Here is a 22,505-nt window from a genome sequence, read left to right as displayed (position 1 = left end):
TGCTTGGTGGCTCTGATAATACAATACAGAAAGTGCAACAGGCAACTTACTCCGTGTGGGAACCTGCTGTACAACAATAAAGATCATGGTCTACTGATCACTGTTTTGCTCCAAATTACTTGGCTGGAGCTTCTTTCTTTTACTGACCACATAGATCCGCAAGGGACTTGCACCCTGGCAAGCTGGGCTGTTGAGTAGTGTCTCACCCTGGATTTTTTCCTTAACAGAGGGGAGAGAGCAGTGGCAGTTCTGAAGCAGGTTGGTTAGATTAGTACTATAGGAATAGCATCATACTCCCCATTGCTCCTGCTGTAATAAAGTAACAAAAATGAACATTTTTACACAGTTATCTTGAAACCCTTGTTTATTTTTCAATAAATCCTTTGTATTTCACCACACCCCTCATTCTTTGCTACCTTAGGAGAGAAGTGTTCAAAGAGGAGCTCTCGGCAGGAAATAAGATGGGAGTTTGGTGCAGGACCCAGTCCAGACCCATCTCATAGCTGTTACTGGAAAAATCCAAGGGCTCCCTTGGACAAAACAAAGACACCAACCAGGATAACTTGGAGCAAAACAGCAGCCTGTAGGCTTGGCCTTTATTGAACTGTTGCAACAGGGTGTTCCCCTCACTTGCAAGAGAGAGGAAAGACAAAGAAAAATAGTGTGCAAGACCTTATAAAAACTGTCAGGGGCTCAGGAGCAGAGGCACAGGAAAGGGAGGAAATAGAGAGCGAGGGGGAGGAATCCAAAGGAAATGTTAGCGATGACAGCGGCCCGAGGTCTCTGAGTCTTTCCAGCGAATCGGAAGATTCACAGAAAGGGGCTCCCATGGTCAGAGCAAGGGGGGTGCCTAGGGGGACACCCCAGGAAGAAGGGGCCAGAGGGGACTCAGAGAGCAGCAGTTGGAAATCAGGACCAGCTTCCCCACCAGAGCGCAGTAGGGGGGAGGAGTCCCAGGTATCGGGATCAGGCGGCTCACCGCCAGCGGGAGGAGATGAGTCAGGATTGGCCACGCCTCCATCGGGGAGCGAGGAAACGGTCAAGAGGAAGGTTGAAGGCTGGGCGCGCGCGCCAAGTTCAAATGTACAGGAGGGCGGCGCAGTGGGTAGCCCGGATAGGGAGCCAGGTCCTAAAGCCCGCCGAAAGGAGGGACAGGAGTCAGGGGGGTCAGCGTCAGAAGAGTCCAGAAAGGATGAGACCCCGGGGGGCAGAAGGACCCAGAGGAGAAAGGAGAGACGGAAGAGGTGGAGTAAGGTTAGAGTCTTAAACTGGTGTACAGGGGGTGGAGACTCAGACGGAGCTTCGCCGGTCTAGCTTCTAAGACGTAGAGCTGCGCGCTGCGGCTTGAAAATGGAAACTGTACTTCAATAAAGACTTTTGTACATTACTACCGGCTAGCGTTGGTCCTCTGTGAGCTGGGACCTGAGGGCGGCTCTGACAAAAACTTTTGAAATTCCCCTCCTGTAGCTCAAGCCCACCCCCAGAAACATCATGCATACATGACAGAAAGGAGGGGTTGAGGGAGGAGTTGTGGTGGTAACCTGAGTGTCCTGTCACCTGGCTGGTTCCTCCTTTCCGCCTCCCCATGAGTCACTTCCAGGAGACAAAGGGGAGTTGGCAGTTTCCTGCCCCCAGAGGGAAGATCTGATCATTGTCCTTTGTTCCAGTCCATGCTGAATCCACTCCCATATGCAAGTTCTTTGTGATCTTGATTGTCTTCTGTCTAGGACCATCAGGGTTGGCATAGCAACTGGGCAGGGCACCAGTGGATGTGATGGGATGGTGAAGGGATTATGGCTGGCCTGTATCAAACCTTCCCCATTTTGCAGTCCTTCCTTCATGGAGTCAAATAAAAGTGGAACAGTGCAAATCCGATGTATGGTTGATTTTTCTATGAATTTATAACAGAAGCGTGGTGTATGTAGTGTGTGAGTGTGAGTGTGTGTGAAATTTGTACAAACTGAATGATTGGGGTGGGGGGGTTCCTGCTACATAGCTGTGCCATTTGAATGAAGGGGGAGGGTGGTGCAGGGGTGTTTGGGCAGTGCCAGAGCCACGCCAAGGAAAGATGGGGTGGCAGAACATTGGGAGATAAGCCAGTGGCGTAGCGTGGGTTGTCAGCACCCGGGGCAAGGCAAGTAATTTGCGCCCCCTAACCCGTGGATTTGCGCCCCCTAACCTGTGGATTTGCCCTAACCCCAGATGTTGCGCCTGGTGCGGCCGGCCCCCCCTGCACCCCCCACGCTACGCCACTGAGATAAGCCAGACCTCTGCAGAGTATATTCCGAAGTGTTCGAAGTGCTTCCTTAAGACCAAACCCCGTCCTTCTTACAACAGCCCTATAAGTTCCCCCCGGTATTGCAGGAAGTTGCAGAGCAGGGCTGGGGGCTGGAGAGGGGGGTGAATCAGAGACGCGTCTCTTCCTTGTCCCCTGAACAAACATCTGTTGGCAGCACTGGCTGCACAGTCCCCAAGAAAGGACTCGTTCTCTCTCTCTCCTTTCCCGCCATTCCAATTAGGCCAAAGACAAGGTCCCTCGGAGAACCTTCCTTGTCCGGTACAGGAAACCCCTGAGCTCCGCAAAGCCCTCGCTGAGATGCTAATAAGGGTCTTAAACAAAGGAAAGTTTCGAACAAGAACCGCTCAGCCCCCAAGAGAACAAGGCAGGAACTCCCTCCTGGGCCAGGGGGCGCTAGGCTTGCCAAGGGTTAAAAGGCATGGCGCCGGATTCCTAGAGAGGACAGGAAAAGAAGGCATCCCGAGCCCGAGCGAAGGGTTAAAAGGCATGGCGCCGGATTCCTAGAGAGGACAGGAAAAGAAGGCATCCCGAGCCCGAGCGAAGGGTTAAAAGGCATGGCGCCGGATTCCTAGAGAGGACAAGAGAGGAGGGCGGGCGCCGGTCCCTGGCTGGTCTCTTCCGGCTCGGGTCTCTCTCCTCCTGGGAGCCTCGGAGGGGGAGTCTTTCTTCCCCGGGGGAGGGAGGGGGAGCCAGTCCCGGGGCCGCAGGGCAGGAGGGAGCTGAGCACCTCGGCTCTTCCTCGGGGTCGAGGCGCCGCTTGCCGCCCCGTGGAGGCATCTCTGGGTCGGGGGGAAACGGGCGGGCAAAGAAGGAGAGACAAAGCAGATATTGATTATTAACAGACGGGGTCGCCAGACAGAACCAGTTGGACATAAATATCTACGCAAAAAATAAAGATGAACCCCTGAGCCAGGCAATCCGTAGAGAAAGGCGGTCGGAAGATTGAAGGCGGAGACAAGAAAGCGCGTCTTCCTGCGGTGAACTATGGATCTCCCTCCCGCAGGAAGGACGGGTTGTTAACCCCCCCCCCCGGGGGTGGGACGGGGGAATCTCGCCTGGCAGCTCTCAGGCCTCACAAGACTCCAACCATCAGGGCCGGAATGTAAATGCAGGCCTGTGACATAACAGCCCCTCACATCTGCAGCAGGAGGATTGAAATGCCCAACATTCCGAACTAACCACGTTCCCCAGGATTCTTTGGAAGCCATGGCTCTTTCAAGGGGTCTGATTCTGCTTTGAAGGTACATTGCAGGTGTGGCCTGGGCGTGCTTTTTCCTTTCTCCTTTGAATAACTTTTTATTGAACTTTATAAACAAGGATAATAGAAGTAATGAATGATACCAATAATTAGACCGAGTCTTCTCATGTCATTTGTATATTACAAAAATAGCAAAATAAATCTGCAGGAATATCTGCAATATATGTTTCATTATGAGTGTTCAACGTAGGATTAGTTGGTTCGATTCCTTGGTTCCTGAATTGGTTTAAACAGAAGCAACATAGCATAGCCAAACTCCTAGAGAGGCAAGCTTGTGGTTGCTCTTAGGTTAACTCTCCCCCCCCCCTTTCATGTTGCAAATGGAAGAATGCTAGATGCCCTCATGGTCCCTTCCAACTCTACAAATCTGTGATTCTTAATGGAAATGTTGGTCTATTGATGAGTTGTGGGAGGGAGGCTCAAAGTGAAGATGATGATTTATGTTTACATTTAAATTTAGATCAACCAGATTGAGCCAAATACTGATGATGTGTGTGTTTTCTTCTGTAACCTCAAGGGGCAACAAAACCTCTGCAAATTCCAGCAGGCAAGTTCCCCACTTTCTTAAGGTATGTGTTACTGCTGTTCTTGTTGTTATTGTTATCACTATTTTTACTACTACTCCATTTATTATCCAGGGCGGGATACAGCAATTTTTAAAATCAACAAAATACAGTCACAGGAATAGGGTGGTCCTGTAAACACATGTCTGCGGTGTCAGAGGCTTTGGTGAATAGCAGAAGGTGCCAGATGTGCCTCTGTGGGAGGGAATTCCCCAACCAAGGAATGCCTCTCTTGGGACATCCCCCTTCCAAAACTCTGAGCGTGGTGAGACTACCAAGACCTCTCCCAATCCAAAAACATCCAATGGGTATTTTAGAGAAGGAGGTGGTTCTTCAGATAATGTGAGCACCTTGAATGGGGCTCAGAAATGAACTCACAACCAATGCAGCAGTTTTAAAAAAGCAAGTAAATGTGTTCTCAGGTCATTGTGGGGATTAAATGAGGAGGGGTGTAAGCCAAGTAGAGCTTTTTGGAGAAAAAGGTGGGATATAAATACAGTTAATAAAGAGAGCGAGCCCACCAGCTAGCCAATAATCTGGTCACTGCATTTTGGACCATCTTCCAAGTCCTCCTACAGCGTGGTGTAGTGGTTAAGAGTGGTGGACTCATAATCCGGTGAACTGGGTTCGCGTCTCCGCTCCTCCACATGCAGCTGCTGGGTGACCTTGGGCTAGTCACACTTCTCTGAAGTCTCTCAGCCCCACTCACCTCACAGAGTGTTTGTTGTGGGGGAGGAAGGGAAAGGAGAATGTGAGCCGCTTTGAGACTCCTGAAGGGGAGTGAAAGGTGGGATATCAAGTCCAAACTTCTTCTTTCTCCTCCTCCTCCTCCTCCTCCTCTTCTTCTCTTCAAGGACAGTTTCACACAGAGGGCATTGCAGTAATTCAATCTGATTCAGAGCATGGATTACAAGGGACACCTCGTCACAGTCCCAAAGGGACAGAGATGGCAAACTAGCCCAGAGCTGGAAATGGGCACTGCTAGTCCCTGAGGCCACCTGAGCCTCAAGTGACCCTGCTGGATTCAGGAGTACCCCCAGGCATATATGGCTGTGTGTGGGTTAAGCTTTGTCACACCATCATCATCATCATCATCATCATCATTATTAATCCACCCTTCACCTTCAGTTCCCAGGGCAGATTACAACATTAAAAACCACATTAAAACCGTTTAAAACAACTTACGATCTCAGAAATAAGATGAGTCTTTCTTTACTTGCTTTTTAGCGCTGTCCCTTGGCTCCACCCCCACGTGCTTTGAACTTACCCCCGTCATCCTCAGGGGGTTGGCCAGGTAAGTATCTGGCCCTCAGAACAAAAAAGGGAAGACCCCACACCAGTAGTATGTTTTGAGAACATTGGAGATTCCAAGTGCTAGAAAATGAGACAGAAACAGGAAAGGATTGTGTGTTTAGCGGGGGAGGACAGGACGGGGAGCAGCTTTTGAGGGCCCCAGGTTTAGGACCCCCACCACAGCCTAGTGTCCACAATGCATTTGGTACTCACTCGTCAGTCGCAGTTCTGACTTCATGCATTGACTGAAAGGCAGGAACAAGCGGGGTATTCATCTCACAGAAATGCCCTCAGTTGTCTGCACATTTAGTATGGCAACATTACTTCTAGGAGGGCTAAAGTCTTCCTTTTTCTTTTAGAGAAAGCTCAGAGTCTGTGCTGTGGTGCAGTCCAACCCTGGTTCCTAGTAAGACTCATCCACGCTTACTCAGGGAACATTTTTCTTCTCCTGACAGTATACCAATTTTATAACAGAACAATGCGCTTGTTTTGTAGGACTTGCTAGTGCTTCTAATTGGGACAGACAGAACTTGGCAGAAGAAAAAGGGATCTCCGCGAGGCTTCATGAGAGCACAAATGGATGAGCAAGACTCAGCTGACCCTGAAGCAGGAAGAGGCCATGCTATCAAAACTGGGAGCAGTGGGAGTTTCTGGGGAAACTCGCTGCAGAAGGTCCTGGGTGAGGAGGACACCCTCTGCTCAGAGGTGCAGAGCCAGCAGTTCAGGCAGCTCTGTTCCCTGGAGACTGAAGGACCCCGAGAAGTTTGCAACCAATTTTACCGTCTTGATGGTCAGTGGCTGAAGCCAGAAAGGCATACAAAAGTTCAGATGCTGGACCTGGTGATCATGGAGCAGTTCCTGGCTGTCCTTCCACTAGAGATGGAGTGCTGGGTGAGGGAATGTGGAGCAGAGACCAGTTCCCAGGCAGTAGCCCTGGCTGAAGGTTTTCTCCTGAGTCAGGCAGAGGAGAGGAAGCAGGCGGAGCAGCAGGTGAGAGAGACTTTCCTCTGGATGCTCCTAAGGGGCTCCAAACATGAGGGAGAGCATCCCTAAATCACATCCTTTTTTGGAAAGCATCCAAGAAATGCCTCTGCCATTCCTTTTCCAGTACTTCTCCAACTTCCCTGTTTTAAATCCTTGTTGCTCTTTCAGGGAAAGGAATTGTTTGCAGACAAGGGCTTGGATTCCTCAGAGAGGACTCTGTGGGAAACCAGAGAGAGGCTGTTGGGTAAGGACTGATGAGTTCTTTCTACATTTTGGCACATGCTATTGATTTTGAAACTAATATAATGGGTTCTTTGAATTCTTTTGAGGAAGACATTTGGGCCCAACATGGAGTCTACACACACATAAAAACTGTTCTGAAAATGCTTTTTAAAAAATACATTGACTTTTCCATAAGGCTCACCACCGTCATTTAGTGTCACATTGCATATTGCACTGAAAACACACTTAAAGCCTTTTATTTGTGGCTGTGTAGCTGAGTCCCAAGAACCCCAAGGAGTGGAGATCCATTTTTGTAGCATGAAAATGTGAAATGAGTACAAACATCCAAATGCACTCAGCAGGCAAGACTTTACGTAAGGCCCACCTGAAGTTAGAGTCGTGCTGCTTGACCTCTGAGAGAAGCATGCACCTGTGTCTTCCTACTTGCCTTCTTACTTACAGGTGACCAAATGATGCCATCAAGACATGCTCCTCCATCTTTTCATGGTGCTGGAGGGGAAGCAGCGGCTGTGGAACCAGATCAAGTAGGAGGAAGAAGCCTTGTGGGGAAAGAGGCTGAGGGGTGGGGCTGCCTGGGTGCCTCCGGGCCCAAATGAATCTCTCCCCCTCCTCCTGCTGCTGTGAAACTGCCCTTAACAAAGTCTGAACATGCCATTCCAGAAGATTTGTGTGCTGTGAATAATCAACAGCCACCTCTCCTTAACTAGGTTTCCGAGTGTTGCTAGTATTATTTACCGTATTTTTCACTCCATAGGGTGCACTGGACCATAAGGCGCACCTAGTTTTTAGGAGGGGGAAAAAAAATCTTATTCCCCACCCCAGCCCCAAAGAGCAGCGGACAGGCTTCTGGAGCTGTCAGGTGAAGCCCGGGTTCGCTGTCTTGGCTTCGTTTTTAGCCGTGCGCAACCTCTCCTGGCTGGAGAGGTTGCGTGCTGCCTTGGCTTTGTTTTTAGCCACGGGGCTGGGGCAGGGGAAGCCCGAGCTTCCCCCGACCCCAGCCCCCAGAACAGGTCGGGGAGCGGCGGCAAGGTTGCATGCAGCCTTGCCTCCGCTCCCAGAGCTTGGGGGCTGGTGGGGGAAGCCCGGGTTCCCCGCCCCCAGCCCCAGGGACCACACATTCGCTCCATAAGACGCACAGACATTTCCCCTTAGTTTTTAAGAGGAAAAAAGTGCATCTTATGGAGTGAAAAATACGGTATGTTGTTGCACTTTTATTTATATATTTATTGTTGAATGCTAAGACAGGCTTCTAAGCAGTGGCCAGGAGTCCTCTAGCCAGCCACATCAGTTGCACAATGGGGCTCAGCTCCCTTTCCTCCCACTCCTTGTGCCCCCATGCACCCCTTGCAGTTGGCTTTAGGGCATTGGGAGCCCCCCCCCCCCCGCCGCCAAGAACAGCGCATTGGGGAGTGGAGTGGGGATCTTTCCATCTGGCAAGCTGGAATGCTTGCACAGAGAGAAGGATTTGAAGTTCCACCCTATTACACAAAATTAATACCCATCATTAAAATAGACAACAAAAAATCCATTAAAATGTTAAAACAAGCTCACATAATTGAAATGTGCAGCAAACCCATCCAATTAAAACAACACAGCAATTCACAGGCAGAAAATAGCAGAGCAGTGTACAGTTTATATTCTTCATGCTGTCTAAGAGGACAACCTTTTTCTTTTAGGGTCCAGTGTGCTTTGAAGATGTTGCTGTTCATTTCACAGATGAGGAATGGGTGTTGCTGGATCCTGACCAGAGAGCTCTGCATAAGGAAGTCATGGAGGAGAATCGTGAGGTCATGGACTCTCTCAGTAAGACTCCCTCTTGCTTCATAATTTCTGTTTTGATATTGAGTATTGTGACAAACCTCCAGTAATTGGATGGAGCTCAACAGCACCATCTACAGCATCAAGGATTCTAACTCCCCAATGGAGGACTATCAACTGTTTTGTCTGTGCATATTCTCCCTCCAGTTAGGCTTCAGAGCTGTTAGGAAAGTTGAAACAGCTTCTGTCAGGGTTTTTGGTTGACTCAAGAGAAAACTAACATTGGAGATGGAGAAGAATCCATGATTGGGCAAAGCAAAATCCATCCCAGAAAAGAGTCAGGCTTTATTGACCTCAGGTTCCTATAAATATGTCAGTTAATACAAAGACACTGAACCTTGTAGTAAGACCTGGGTGTTCATCAGTATGCATATAATATCCAGCTCTACCTCTCTTTCAAATCAGAACCTCGGTCCAGTATACCTGAAGGAGTGTTTCCACCCCCATCGTTCTGCCTGGACACTGAGGTCCAGTGCAGAGGGCCTTCTGGCGGTTCCTTCACTGCGAGAAGCCAAGTTACAGAGAATCAGGCAGAGGGCCTTCTCGGTAGTGGCACCTGCCCTGTGGAACGCCCTCCCACCAGTTGTCAAAGAGAAAAACAAGTACCAGACTTTTAGAAGACATCTGAAGGCACCCCTGTTTAGGAAAGCTTTTAATGTTAGACAGATTATTGTATTTTAATATTTTGTTGGAAGCTGTCCAGGGTGGCTGGTGAAACCCAACTAGATGGGCAGGGTATTATTATTATTAATAATACTAATTATTATCAATAAATGAATGAATAAATAAATAAATAATTGTCTAACTCCCTTCTCTTTTCTCTCTCTCACAAGCATTGATTATCATTGTTCAATAATCTGGGGCTCAGTTTCTTCCTAAGGCTCTAATCCATTTCTCTTATTGTCACAGGTGCTGATGAATTGGAAATTAAGAACAAGAGAGACCACTGCAAAATCCACACAGTGGAGAAGCCATATAACTACATGGTGTGTGGAGAAAGCTTCAGTCAGAGCTTCTATTCCTCTTCCCATCAAAAAAATCCCATTGAGAAGAAACTCTGTCAGTGCTTGAAATGTGGAAAGAGCTTCAATTCCAAGAGGAGTCTCACTTCCCATCAAAAAACTCATAGCAGGAAAAAATCATATCAGTGCTTGGAATGTGGAAAAAGCTTCAGTCAAAGCTCCTATCTCATTTCCCATCAAAGAACTCACAGCGGGGAGAGACCATATCATTGCTTGGAATGTGGAAAGAGCTTCACCTGGAAGGCAAGTCTCACTTCCCATCAAATAATTCATACAGGGGAGAAACCATATCAGTGCTTGGAATGTGGAAAGCGCTTTAGTCGGAACTTCCATCTCACTTCCCATCAAAGAACTCACAGTGGTGAGAAACCGTATCAGTGCATTGAATGTGGAAAGAGCTTCAGTCAGAAGGGCCCACTCACTTCCCATCAAAGAACTCACAGTGGGGAGAATCCCTATCAGTGCTTTGAATGTGGAAAGAGTTTCACCTGCAAGGAAAGCCTCATTTCCCACCAAAGAATTCATACAGGGGAGAAACCATATCAATGCTTAGAATGTGGAAAGAGCTTCACTTGGAAGGTAAATCTTACTTCCCATCAAAGAATTCATACAGGGGAGAAACCGTATCAGTGTTTGGAATGTGGAAAGAGATTCACCCAGAAGGAAGGTCTCACTTCCCATCAAAGAATTCATACTGGGAAGAAACCATATCAGTGCTTAGAATGTGGCGAGAGCTTCGCCTGGAAAGTAAGTCTCACTTCCCATCAAATAATTCATACAGGGGAAAAACCATATCAATGTTTGGAATGTGGAAAGAGCTTCAGTCGGAACTCCCATCTCACATCACATGGAAGAATTCACAGAGGCGAAGAGCCATATCAGTGCTTGGAATGTGGAAAGAGCTTCATTCGGAAGGATAATCTCACTTCCCATCAAAGAATTCACAGCGGAGAGAAACCCTATCAGTGCTTGGTATGTGGAAAGAGCTTTAGTCGGAAAGAAAGTGTCACTTCCCATCAAAGAATTCATACAGGGGAGAAACCATATCAGTGTTTGGAATGTGAAAAGAGCTTCAATCAGAACACCCATCTCATTTCCCATCAAAGAATTCATACGGGGGAGAAACCATATCAGTGCTTGGAATGTGGAAAGAGCTTCAGTAAGAGGGCGCATCTCACGGCCCATCAAAGAATTCACACTGGGGAGAAACCATATCAGTGTGTTGAATGTGGAAACAGCTTCAATTCCAAGGGGACTCTCACTTCCCATCAAAGAATTCATACAGGGGAGAAACCATATCAGTGCTTGGAATGTGGAAAGAGATTCAACCAAAAGGAAAATCTCACTTCCCATCAAAGAATTCATACAGGGGAAAAACCGTATCAGTGTTTGGAATGTGGAAAGAGATTCAGTCGAAATTCCCATCGCACTTCCCATCAAAAAACTCACAGCAGGGAGAAACCATATCAGTGCTTGGAATGTGGAAAGAGATTCACCTGGAAAGGAAGTCTCACTTCACATGAAAGAATTCATACAGGGGTGAAACCATTAAAATGCTTGTGATGTGGAAACAACTTCAATTCCAAGGGGAATCCCGTGGTCCATCGAAGAATTCATACAGGGGAGAAACCATATCAGTGCTTGGAATGTGGAAAGAACTTCAGTAAGAGCACCAAGCTCACGTCCCATTAAATAATTCACCGTGGGGAGAATCATAGAATTGTAGCATTGGAAGGGACCCTAAGGTTAATCTCTTGTCTTTGTCCATGGAGTTTTCCTGGCAGGCATACTGGAGTGGATCACGTTTGGTCAAAACTCTCCACTATGACCTGTCCATCTTGGGTGGCCCTGCACGGCATAGCTCATAGCTTCTCCGAGTTATTCAAGCCCCTTCGCCACGGCAAGGCAGTGATCCATGAAGTGAGTGAGGAGGAATTAAAGAACCTTTTAATGAGGGTGAAAGAGGAGAGCGCAAAATATGGTCTGAAGCTCAAGATCAAAAAAACAAAGATCATGGCCACTGGTCCCATCACCTCCTGGCAAATAGAAGGGGAAGAAATGGAGGCAGTGAGAGATTTTACTTTCTTGGGCTCCATGATCACTGCAGATGGTGACAGTAGTCACGAAATTAAAAGACGCCTGCTCCTTGGGAGAAAGGCGATGGCAAACCTAGACAGCATCTTAAAAAGCAGAGACATCACCTTGCCAGCAAAGGTCCGTATAGTTAAAGCCATGGTTTTCCCAGTAGTGATGTATGGAAGTGAGAGCTGGACCATCAAGAAGGCTGATCGCCGAAGAATTGATGCTTTTGAATTATGGTGCTGGAGGAGACTCTTGAGAGTCCCATGGACTGCAAGATCAAACCTCTCCATTCTGAAGGAAATCAGCCCTGAGTGCTCACTGGAAGGACAGATCGTGAAGCTGAGGCTCCAAGACTTTGGCCACCTCAGGAGAAGAGAAGACTCCCTGGAAAAGACCCTGATGTTGGGAAAGATGGAGGGCGCAAGAAGAAGGGGGCGACAGAGGATGAGATGGTTGGACAGTGTTCTCGAAGCTACAAACATGAGTCTGACCAAACTGCAGGAGGCAGTGGAAGACAGGAGTGCCTGGCGTGCTCTCCATGGGGTCACGAAGAGTCGGACACGATTAAACGACTAAACAACAACAAGGTTAATCTAGTTCAACCTCCTGCAATGTAAGAATCTCGGCTGAAGCATCCATGACATGACCATCCAGCCTCTGCTTAAAATCCTCCAATGAAGGAGCACCCCCCGCCCTCTGAGGGAGTTCATTTCACTGTTTAACAGCTTCCACCACCAGAAAGCTCTTCCTTGAGCTATTTCCACCATCTCAGCCTCCTCTTTTCGAGGCTAAACACAGCCAGTTCCCTAAACCATTCCTCACAAGGCTTGTTTTCCAGACCCTTGATCATCTTAACCACCCTCCTCTACACATAACTGGACCCCGTATTCCAGGTGTCGTCTGTCCAAGGACTAGTCTGACCTTGAACTGGACACTATACTTCAGTTGATGCAGACATTAGCCTTTTTGACTGCAGCGTCACACTGCTGACTCGTGTCAAGCCAAGTATTACCCATTGTATATATGTTCAGCTGATTATTCCTGTGTTAGTGCAGAACCTTACATTTGTCCTTATTAAAATTCATTTATTGCCTTTTTATACCACCTTTTCCTCCAAGGAGTATTAAAGGTCACAGTCCATCACACTTTTGCTGCATGAGTATACTCATGTGTAGGCACCTTGTTAGCAGCTTTCAGTCTTTCTGCTGAGTTTCTGGAAGCAGTCGTCAGCAGTTGAAGCTACACTTTGAGAAGAAACATTCACAGACACCGTAAAACTCAGTCACGTGTTTTATTGCTTGACTGGTCATAAATGCTTCACGGTAACACTTTTTACAATCATTATAGCAAGAGCTGTAACGTCATACTAAGTCTCACTCTTTTTAGCAGCGAGATGCAGGCGGACACAGTCTATAGGCAGTCATGACACTACAGTTTGTAGGCAGCATTTGTTGGTCGGTTGTTTGCAAAAGGAAAAAACAAAAGTTCTGCTTTTATCAGCACTTGCAGCTGAAGCTGCGCATGCTCAGAGTGCCAATCCCACTTATATACGACTGTTCTGGAATCTTTTCACTGTTTCTGGATGAATGCCCCCCCCCCAGTCATATATAAATAGAAGGTATAATGGCTCGGGCTCAGGTTCAGGCACGAGTGGGCTTGGCGCAGTGGTGGCAGACGGAGGGGGTGGAGGCGAGCTTGCAATCACCTAAAAAAAGCTCACTGCCGGTGATGTTTAAATATACAATACTAAAAATACCAGTGTTTTGAATATTTAGGAAAATATCAAAGTTATGTTTGATGTTTAAAATTTTGATTTCTTAATTTGGGGTTCACCATCCGTGTATAAGACAAACCTCAATTTTTGAGTAAGTTTTTTAAAGCAAAAAACATTGACTAACACATGGAAAAAGATGGTAACTACAAATGATGGTTTCCTTTGCAAAGTGAACAGTTGCAATTATATCTTTGCACTGTCAACAGTTCACATTTGAAAGCAAGACCAGAATAGAGCGTAGTTCAATCGCGGACTGTGGGTTGGGGGGAGGGGTGTCGTCGTTAATCCAGGAGAATTGCTCTTTCAGGGTTCTGCCAGAGCCACAGATCTCCGGCATTGAATGTGTTGGCCTGGTGTGGGGCACCAAGGAGAGCCTGGCTGGCTGGCGGGTGTATCAACCACCTAGACCACTGACAGCCACCCTGTCAGGCCTGCTGGAGGTGGTGGCAGGCTGGGCCTTGGAGTTCCCTAACCTATTGGTTTTGGGGGACTTCAGCGCCCATGCTGACACTGCCCCTTCCTCATGGGCTCTGAACTTGGTGTCTTCCACGGCCTCACTTCGTTCAGGAGCTGACAGAGGCTGGGAATCAAAGCAGGAAAAGAGAGATAAGGACACTGGAATGTGAGAGGGAGGAGGGGCAGCCCAGTGGCATAGCTTCAGAAAGCAGAGAGCAGGCAGCAGATAGCAAAGATCCAAATACCAACCTTAGCTCAGAGACAGAAGGGGAGAGGCTGGGAATAGATAGCCCAAAAACTCGAAGGTGCGAAGAGGTCAGTGAGAGGAGGGGGAAAGAGCGGAAGCGAAAGGGTTTTCCCCCCTGTTGGAAGAAGAAGAAGGGCGGAGTTTAGACTCGGCAACTGCAAACTTGGAGTCAGACACAGAGCGAAGGAGCTCTGGAGTGATTTATGTGTTTGAGCAATAAACCTGAGATAATTACTGCCGGTGTCTCGCTTCTGTGGGAGAGCCAAGCCATTACACTAGGGCTCTCCCAGTTTGTTTTGGCAACACATGTCAAGCAGGCAACACACTGGATTTGATTTTTGGCACAGGTATAGATTAGGGTTAGGGGCAGGGTTAGAGTTATGGATAGGGGGTTAGGGTTTAGGGTGAGGGTAGGAGTTAGGGTTAAGGGTTAGGTTAGGTTAAAGGTTAGGTTAGGGTAAGGGTTGGGTTAGGGTAGGGGGTTTAGGGTTAGGATTGGGTTAGGGTTAGAGCACCGGGTTAGGGTGCCCTCCACCAGAGGGGTCATGGCTGAGTCAAGGTAGCAGAATCGTATGATTTGCTGCCTCACTCAGATTCTGGCGCACCTCTCCCTTCTGTTACCCCGTTTATTATAGAAACAGGCCACCGACTGGACTGGAAAGTATGCTTAAAACATATAGTTTACTCACAGTCAAGCACCTGTCCTTAGCAACAACAGCAGTAAAAATAAATGCAGGTAAAATACTTGTATTTACAGTGAAAGCAGCCTCAGGCATGAGCCTGATGCTGGAGCAAGCAGATACAAGTCTTCTCCCATCGGCTGGTTGGAGAGAGAGAGAGAGAGAGAGAGAGAAGGAACAGAAAATACTTTTTTCCTTCTTCCCTACCAAGAGAGGAGGGGAAATGAAATAACACAGAGCCTTCTCTACCAATTGCATTGATCTGAGTCCACCTAACAGCAATACTGCTCTGTGATTTTAATCTCCACACTTGCTTACTAGTAAGAATATGCATTTTTAGATTTGATTTCTAAACTCCCACAATATTTACTCCATGGAGCAGTTTCGTTAGCATCCCAGCCTTCCACGGCCTTCCATGGCCTAACACAGTCAAAGCTCCATGAAAGAACCTACCACACCAGCACCCACCTAGAGCTGGCTCTGAAGTCTGCCTGTTTGTGAAGTGAGGCACTTGGGGTGCTCAGAGGCCCAACCTCTCCAACGGATGTAAGTTGCAGAGCTGCTGATTTCCATACCCCCTCAGGTACCCATTTCACACACCCCTCTGCGACGTCACTGTTTCTGCCAAGAAAGTGCCTGGTAGGTTGAGGCACAACCTCTTCAGTTCTTTGCTCTTCGTCAAAACTGGCTATCAGTTGTACTTAAGGAGGCCATCCAACAGTCCCTTGCCTGAGCTAGGCCAAGCCCCCTTGCCCACCTCACCAGCTTCTTACAGACATCTCAGTTCTGTTTTCCCATCATTGCCAACCACAGAGATGCCAACTGAGAGTGCCCACAAATGGCAAGTTTAGTTGAGTGTGCTCATACGCTATGTCACTGCACTGAATGGTGCCCAAAGCAGCCTGAAACAAAGACCAACTGATCCTTGGAGGTTGCTAGTGCTGCTGAAAGCTCTTAACTCTGCCCCTTGATAAAAACAGGGTTATGACAGGAGGGATGCATTCCATTGTCTCTGCAGGCAAGGGCAGAGGAAGGGGGTGCGGTGGGTGGGTGCCACCCTGGGCGTCACCACTGAGGAGGGTGACAAAATGCTGGGAGGCACTCCCCACAGGGCCTGCAGCATGCCCAAGCCACCAGTGGTCAGGACCTCATTAGCAGGACCAATGGTCAGGGATGATGGGCCTTGTACTCCCACAACATTGAGTGACCCAAGGTGGAGAAAGGCTGCTCTGCACTGACTGGCAACCACTCTCTTTCTCACACAGGGCAGAGATACCTGGGTGCATTGGGTTCGCTGATGCATTTGGTGCAGAAGTTTCCCCTATGCAGGTCGCTCTCTCTGTGGTCTTTGTGGTCTTTAAGAACAGGCAAAAAAGTCCACTGCCAGTCCTTTGGCAAACACACAGGGCAGACGTGAAACCAATTGAATCATCTGAAGCAAACTTAACAATAATATAAGGCTATGGTTATATGCACACTAACTTGAAATGAATTTTGTTGAGATCAATGTGACATTTTGGAACCTAGGTGAAACTATCCTGAAACGGGCAAGTCAGCATAGAGGACTCTCTCTCTCTTTTTTTTGTCTTTTCTCTTTACATGGAATGGCTGCAGGTCTGTCCTGCACATTTTTCTGGAAGCAAGTCCCAAATTTATGGGTTCAGGGAAAGGCCCAAATCTATGCCAATCTCGGCTATTTGCCACAGAAAGGCCTTCATTTGGAACCAACACCCAAGCTAAACACTCTGTCAGTTTGCCTCAGATTCTAGAGAATTGTAGGCTTCAGAGATCCCCAAGGGTCATCCAGCCCACCCCCTGCAATGCAGGAAGTACACTTTGATTGCAACTGACACTCACTCACCGTTGCTCACGAGCACCAGAAGCAGGTGTTGTCCCTTTCCAACGAAAACCCAATCTGTTTTTGGAGATTTCCTGATCTGCATACACCTCCTCAGGTTGGGCAGGTGGCCATGTTTCCATTTCACTATTTCATGAAAAATATGTGTTGCTTGATTGTAGAACAAAAAACCTCAAAGCAGTTTACAAAACCAGCAAAAGCACAGGCAAGCGCAGCACAACTGTGTGGTGCGAGGCAGGTTAGGCTGGGAGGAAATAACTGGCTGCGGAGATTCTCAAGCCCAGAAGGAAGCTAGGCTGATCATGCTGATCATAACCAATTTTCTCCAGCACATACTTCACCCCTTCATAGTTCTCCTTCAGTGTACTCGAGTGAGCCAGGGGTTTTGATCCCCCAACTTTATGCTTTGTCGCACCATTTTATGGAAGATTTCGAGGTTTTATGGCTTCAAACTGATCCCTTTTTGACATAATCACCCAGAACTATCGAACCTGAATACTTCTTGTCATTAAAATAATCATTTCCAATCAAAACAATTATTCGACATGGCAAGATGAGCTTGAGCTATTGGTACAGCAAACTAAATATGACATAATAGGCATCACTGAAACCTGGTGGGATAAGTCCCACAATTGGAATGTAATAATGGAGGGATACAATCTATTTCAGAGAAACAGACCAGACAAAAAAGGAGGAGGAGTGGCGTTATATGTCAGGGATGTGTATACCTGTGAAGAGATCCAAGATTTAGAACCTCAAAGCCAAAGTGAGAGCACTTGGGTCAAAATTAAGGGAGAGAAGAATAACAGAGACCTCATTGTGGGAGTTTACTATAGATCCCCAAGCCAAACGGAGGACATAGATGATGCCTTCCTGGAACAGATGGCCAAGCATGCAAAAGGAAGGGAGATAGTAGTAATGGGGGACTTCAATTACCCGGATATTTGTTGGATGTCAAACTCAGCCAAGAGCATAAGGTCAAAAAGATTCCTCACTGGCCTTGCAGACAACTTCATTGTCCAGAAAGTGGGAGAAGCAACAAGAGGAACTGCCATTTTAGATCTGGTCCTAACAAATGTTGATGACCTGGTTAGTGGGGTAGAAGTGGAAGGATCATTAGGCACGAGTGATCATGCTCTTCTGAAGTTTACTATACAGCGGAAAGGAGCAGCCAAGCATACTAGGACTCAATTTCTTGACTTTAAGAAAGCCGACTTCATAAAACTTAGTGAAGTGCTGGGTAAGATCCCATGGACAGTAATACTAAAAGGAAAGGGAGTTCATGATGGCTGGGAGTTTGTTAAGAGGGAGATAGTAAAAGCACAATGTCAGGCAATACCAATGAGACGGAAACATGGAAGGTGCTTAAAGAAGCCAGGGTGGCTATCTAAAGAACTTTTAACTGAGTTAAGATTTAAAAAGGATGTGTACAAAAAATGGAAAAGGGGGGGTGTCAAGGGGAATTGGGGTTGCTTGTGTGTAAACCTCCAGCTGTTCCAAACTGCTTATGGGGTGGTTGTGTCTTCCCCTGACTGAGCAGCCCTTGGCGCTGCTGCTCAGTCGCTAGCAGAATCCGTGAGTGGGCGTCTCCTAAATTTCTTCCAGCATAAGAATTCCTTAACGGACAACCTCCGCCTCGCCTCTCTGCGTGGAAGCCTTCTGCGCAGAGTGGGCGTGCCGAGTGGTGGTCCTCCACCCTCCTCACTGACTTCACTGGAAGAGTCTCGGAGCCTCAACTCTGAGATGCTCTCTCCCTCTCCCTTCTTCCTGGTGTCACCTGGACTTCCTTCCCCAGATGACGTTCTCTCTCTTCCCTTACTCGTTCCCTCTCCTGCAGAATCTGGGAGCCTCGCCTCTCCCCTCTGCTCTGATGTCAGTTCCCTGACAGGGGGAAACCACCAAAGAGGAATTCAAACAAATAGCCAGCACGTGTAGACACAAAGTCAGAAAAGCTAAAGCACAGAATGAACTCAGGCTTTCTAGAGAGGTTAAAAGCAACAAAAAAGGCTTTTATGGGTATGTCCGTAGCAAAAGGAAGAACAAAGAAACAGTGGGGTCACTCAGAGGAGATGGTGAAATGCAAACAGGGGACACAGAAAGGGCTGAACTCCTCAGTGCCTTCTTTGCCTCAGTCTTCTCCGATAAAGAAAACAATGCCCGACCTGAAGAATTTGGAGCAAATGATTCAGCAGAGGAAACACAGCCCAGAATAACTAAGGAGATAGTACAAGAATACTTGGCTAGTTTAGATGTATTCAAGTCTCCAGGGCCAGATGAACTGCATCCAAGAGTATTAAAAGAACTGGCAGATGTGATCTCAGAACCACTGGCAGTCATCTTTGAGAATTCCTGGAGAACAGGTGAAGTCCCGGCAGACTGGAGGAGGGCAAATGTTGTCCCTATTTTCAAAAAGGGGAAAAGAGAGGACCCAAATAATTACCGCCCAGTCAGTCTGACATCAATACCAGGGAAGATTCTGGAGCAGATCATTAAGCAAACAGTCTGTGAGCACCTAGAAAGGAATGCTGTGATCACCAATAGTCAGCATGGATTTCTGAAAAATAAGTCATGTCAGACTAACCTGATCTCGTTTTTTGACAGAATTACAAGCCTGGTAGATGAAGGGAACGCAGTGGATGTAGCCTACCTTGATTTCAGCAAGACATTTGACAAGGTGCCCCATGATATTCTTGTAAACAAGCTGGTAAAATGCGGTCTTGACTATGCTACCACTCAGTGGATTTGTAACTGGCTGACTGACCGAACCCAAAGGGTGCTCATCAATGGTTCCTCTTCATCCTGGAGAAGAGTGACTAGAGATAAGATAAGATAATATTTATTACGGCCATAGGCCCATACAGGTAAAAACAACACATAAGTGACAGCTTGTGCCGTGGGGAAAAGAAAAAACAGTCGCTAAAACACCACTATAACAATAAATACTATAAGATGGAAAGGCATACTACGCCTTAATTAGCTTGTAGCGCTCCTTGGCGTCGCTTTTGGGAGAGGACAGCGACCAGGAACCTAGCCACTTTCAGGGTCGTGTGGGAATCCTTATCCTGCAAGATTTGGGCAAGGTGGAATTTTGGTGGGGTACCCACTAGTTTCTGTATGATTGATCCCAACAAATTTGCCCGTGGCACATTGAACAAGGGGCAAGTGAACATAATGTGCTGGAGCGACTCCGGCGTCACCTTATCACATTCGCACGTGGCGGGGACTTGGCCCTTTGAGAATCTATGTCTCAGGACATTGGAAGGGAAAGCGTTGAACCTCGCTTTGGTGAAGGCCAGTCTATGGGCAACAGTCGAAAGGGAGGAGAGGTATGATGGAACGCAATAAGTTAAAGTGATACCAATGTTCTGGGGCGAACAAACACCTCCCCCCAGCGTATAATTTTGCTGCAAGTCGATGTCATCCAGTCTTTGACGGATCAGTCTTTGAGCAGTGATTTGATCTAGTTTTAGGGAATCTGAGGGAGAGATTCCATAGCTCAGGAGTTTGGCATGAATTTTACTAGTCCAAAGGCTGGAGAATTCATCTCGCCATAGGCATTGGACAAGGTAATGGTTTGGTAATCTATGCCACAATGATAACCAGTAATTGAAGACTTGCTTCCACAGGCAAGTTTCTAAGGATGCGATCTTCAATTCTAGTCGCATGGCTGCGTTGCTTACGCACAGGGGGAGCATTAGGAGCCGGCGTAGGAATTGGCTTTGCAGAGTCTCAAGGGGAGCAAGATCTGTCATCACGGCCCAGAGCGGGGCAGCATAAGCAAGCACTGCAACCACATTTGCCTTGAACACCTTTAGGGCCGAGGGAACATGCAGAGCTCCGTCCGAAAAGAAAAATCGGAGGAGCGCATATGACAGGGTTTTGGCCTTGTTAAGTAGGTGTTGAATTTGAGCTTTCCATCCCAAGTTGTATTGAAAAATAACTCCTAGATATTGAAATTTTAGGACTTGCTCTATTTTTGCTCCACCAAGCTTCCATTTGTATAATCTCCGGCTTCTGGAGAAAATCAGAATCTTGGACTTAGCATGGTTGATGGTTAATTGGTTGAGTTGGCAATACGTGGCAAAGATCTTCAGAGCTCTGGTTAGTCCAACACGTGTATAAGATAGAATTACCGCGTCGTCCGCATATAAAAGAAGTGGGCAGCGGTAATCCGCTAGTCTAGGCGCGTGTGTACTTGGAGATGAGTTAACTAGGGGTGCTCGCATGTCGCTGATGAAAAGGTTGAATAGGCAGGGAGCCAATATACATCCTTGGCGCACTCCCTTGTTTATTGGTATCGAATTTGTGAGGTCGCCCGCAGGAGTAAGTCTCACTCTGGCAAGGGTACCTTCGTGGAGCTGACTTATGAGCCATAAGAGTCTTCTATCAATGCCCTGTTTCGCAAGTTTCTCCCAAAGAATATTTCTAGGAACGCTGTCAAAGGCTGCCTTTAGATCTAAGAAGGCAGCACAGAGGTTGCCCCGGGGAGGGGAGGAGTACTTCCGTGCCAGATGATAAAGAATTATTGCATGATCTGTTGTAGAACGTTTTGCATGATCTGTTGTGAACCCTGCTTGTTCGTGGCCAATCTGGTTAGTCTCATCTGACTAGTGGGGTGCCACAGGGTTCTGTCTTGGGCCCGGTCTTATTCAACATCTTTATCAATGACTTGGATGATGGACTCAAGGGCATCCTGATCAAATTTGCAGATGACACCAAACTGGGAGGGGTGGCTAACACCCCAGAGGACAGGATCACACTTCAAAACGACCTTGACAGATTAGAGAACTGGGCCAAAACAAACAAGATGAATTTTAACAGGGAGAAATGTAAAGTATTGCACTTGGGCAAAAAAATGAGAGGCACAAATACAAGATGGGTGATACCTGGCTTGAGAGCAGTACATGTGAAAAGGATCTAGGAGTCTTGGTTGACCACAAACTTGACATGAGCCAACAGTGTGACGCGGCAGCTAAAACAGCCAATGCAATTCTGGGCTGCATCAATAGGAGTATAGCATCTAGATCAAGGGAAGTAATAGTGCCACTGTATTGTGCTCTGGTCAGGCCTCACCTGGAGTACTGTGTCCAGTTCTGGGCACCACAATTCAAGAAGGACACTGACAAACTGGAACGTGTCCAGAGGAGGGCAACCAAAATGGTCAAAGGCCTGGAAACGATGCCTTATGAGGAACGGCTAAGGGAGCTGGGCATGTTTAGCCTGGAGAAGAGGAGGTTAAGGGATGATATGATAGCCATGTTCAAATATATAAAAGGATGTCACATAGAGGAGGGAGAAAGGTTGTTTTCTGCTGCTCCAGAGAAGCAGACACGGAGCAATGGATCCAAACTACAAGAAAGAAGATTCCACCTAAACATTAGGAAGAACTTCCTGACAGTAAGAGCTGTTCGACAGTGGAATTTGCTGCCCAGGAGTGTGGTGGAGTCTCCTTCTTTGGAGGTCTTTAAGCAGAGGCTTGACAACCATATGTCAGGAAAGCTCTGATGGTGTTTCCTGCTTGGCAGGGGGTTGGACTCGATGGCCCTTGTGGTCTATTCCAACTCTATGATTCTATGGTGGGCAAACATGTAAGACAATTAAATTGCAAGTGATAAGGAGGAGGAGCTGGGACGAATGTGACTTTTGTAGGCTGTTGAGCGCCAGCAGCCCAGTGTTTTGATGTGTGCAGGGTCCCAACCCTGTATTGCCGCTGAAGTGGCAGCCCCGATACTGAACGAGTGCCCGGAATATTCCTGGGGACTAACACCACAAGCAGATAAGGCTTTGCGTAAGAACAGCAAAAGAGGCTTGAGCCCAGGAGTCAGCCTCTTTTGGCCTTAGGCCCACCGTCCATTGTCCTCCCTGGCCGAGGGCGGGTCAAAGGCCAGTTCAAGCAGGTGGGTGGCACCCGCCCAGGTGAGCCTCGCT

At 47.6% G+C, this 22,505-nt stretch overlaps 1 protein-coding gene and 1 long non-coding RNA gene across 3 annotated transcripts; both read left to right on the top strand.

Annotated features, from left to right (window-relative positions):
- Positions 1–2,924: 2,924 nt before the first annotated feature.
- Positions 2,925–6,047, top strand: LOC114590078 (uncharacterized). 2 transcript variants are annotated; one of them, XR_003704923.2, is made up of 4 exons: positions 2,925–3,540; positions 4,018–4,126; positions 5,348–5,414; positions 5,909–6,047. It is a non-coding gene; the product is annotated as an uncharacterized LOC114590078 (long non-coding RNA). The 2 variants fall into 2 exon arrangements; XR_003704922.2 differs by having other exon boundaries at positions 2,935–3,540; positions 4,075–4,126.
- Positions 6,048–6,568: 521 nt separating this feature from the next.
- Positions 6,569–12,661, top strand: LOC114590520 (uncharacterized). The gene is made up of 4 exons (XM_028716758.2): positions 6,569–6,641; positions 7,082–7,164; positions 8,317–8,443; positions 9,368–12,661. Exons 2-4 carry the CDS (start codon positions 7,090–7,092, stop codon positions 11,041–11,043), a joined length of 1,878 nt encoding a protein of 625 aa, XP_028572591.2. The 5' UTR covers positions 6,569–6,641; positions 7,082–7,089; the 3' UTR covers positions 11,044–12,661.
- Positions 12,662–22,505: the final 9,844 nt, after the last annotated feature.

This window comes from Podarcis muralis, chromosome 1 (assembly GCF_964188315.1).
Source record: "Podarcis muralis chromosome 1, rPodMur119.hap1.1, whole genome shotgun sequence".
NCBI classification, from domain to species: domain Eukaryota; kingdom Metazoa; phylum Chordata; class Lepidosauria; order Squamata; family Lacertidae; genus Podarcis; species Podarcis muralis.
The sequence above is the reverse complement of the archived record's forward strand: the minus strand, read 5'-3'. Positions and strand labels throughout refer to the sequence as shown.

What these genes read in the sequence shown, in the direction of transcription:
- LOC114590520 (XM_028716758.2), top strand. Translation starts at nt 7,090, where the DNA reads ATGATGCCATCAAGACATGCTCCTCCATCTTTTCATGGTGCTGGAGGG. An exon ending in CGGCTGTGGAACCAGATCAA is followed by an intron (nt 7,165 to 8,316) that starts GTAGGAGGAAGA and finishes TTTTTCTTTTAG; the next exon opens with GGTCCAGTGTGCTTTGAAGA. An exon ending in TGAGGTCATGGACTCTCTCA is followed by an intron (nt 8,444 to 9,367) that starts GTAAGACTCCCT and finishes TTATTGTCACAG; the next exon opens with GTGCTGATGAATTGGAAATT.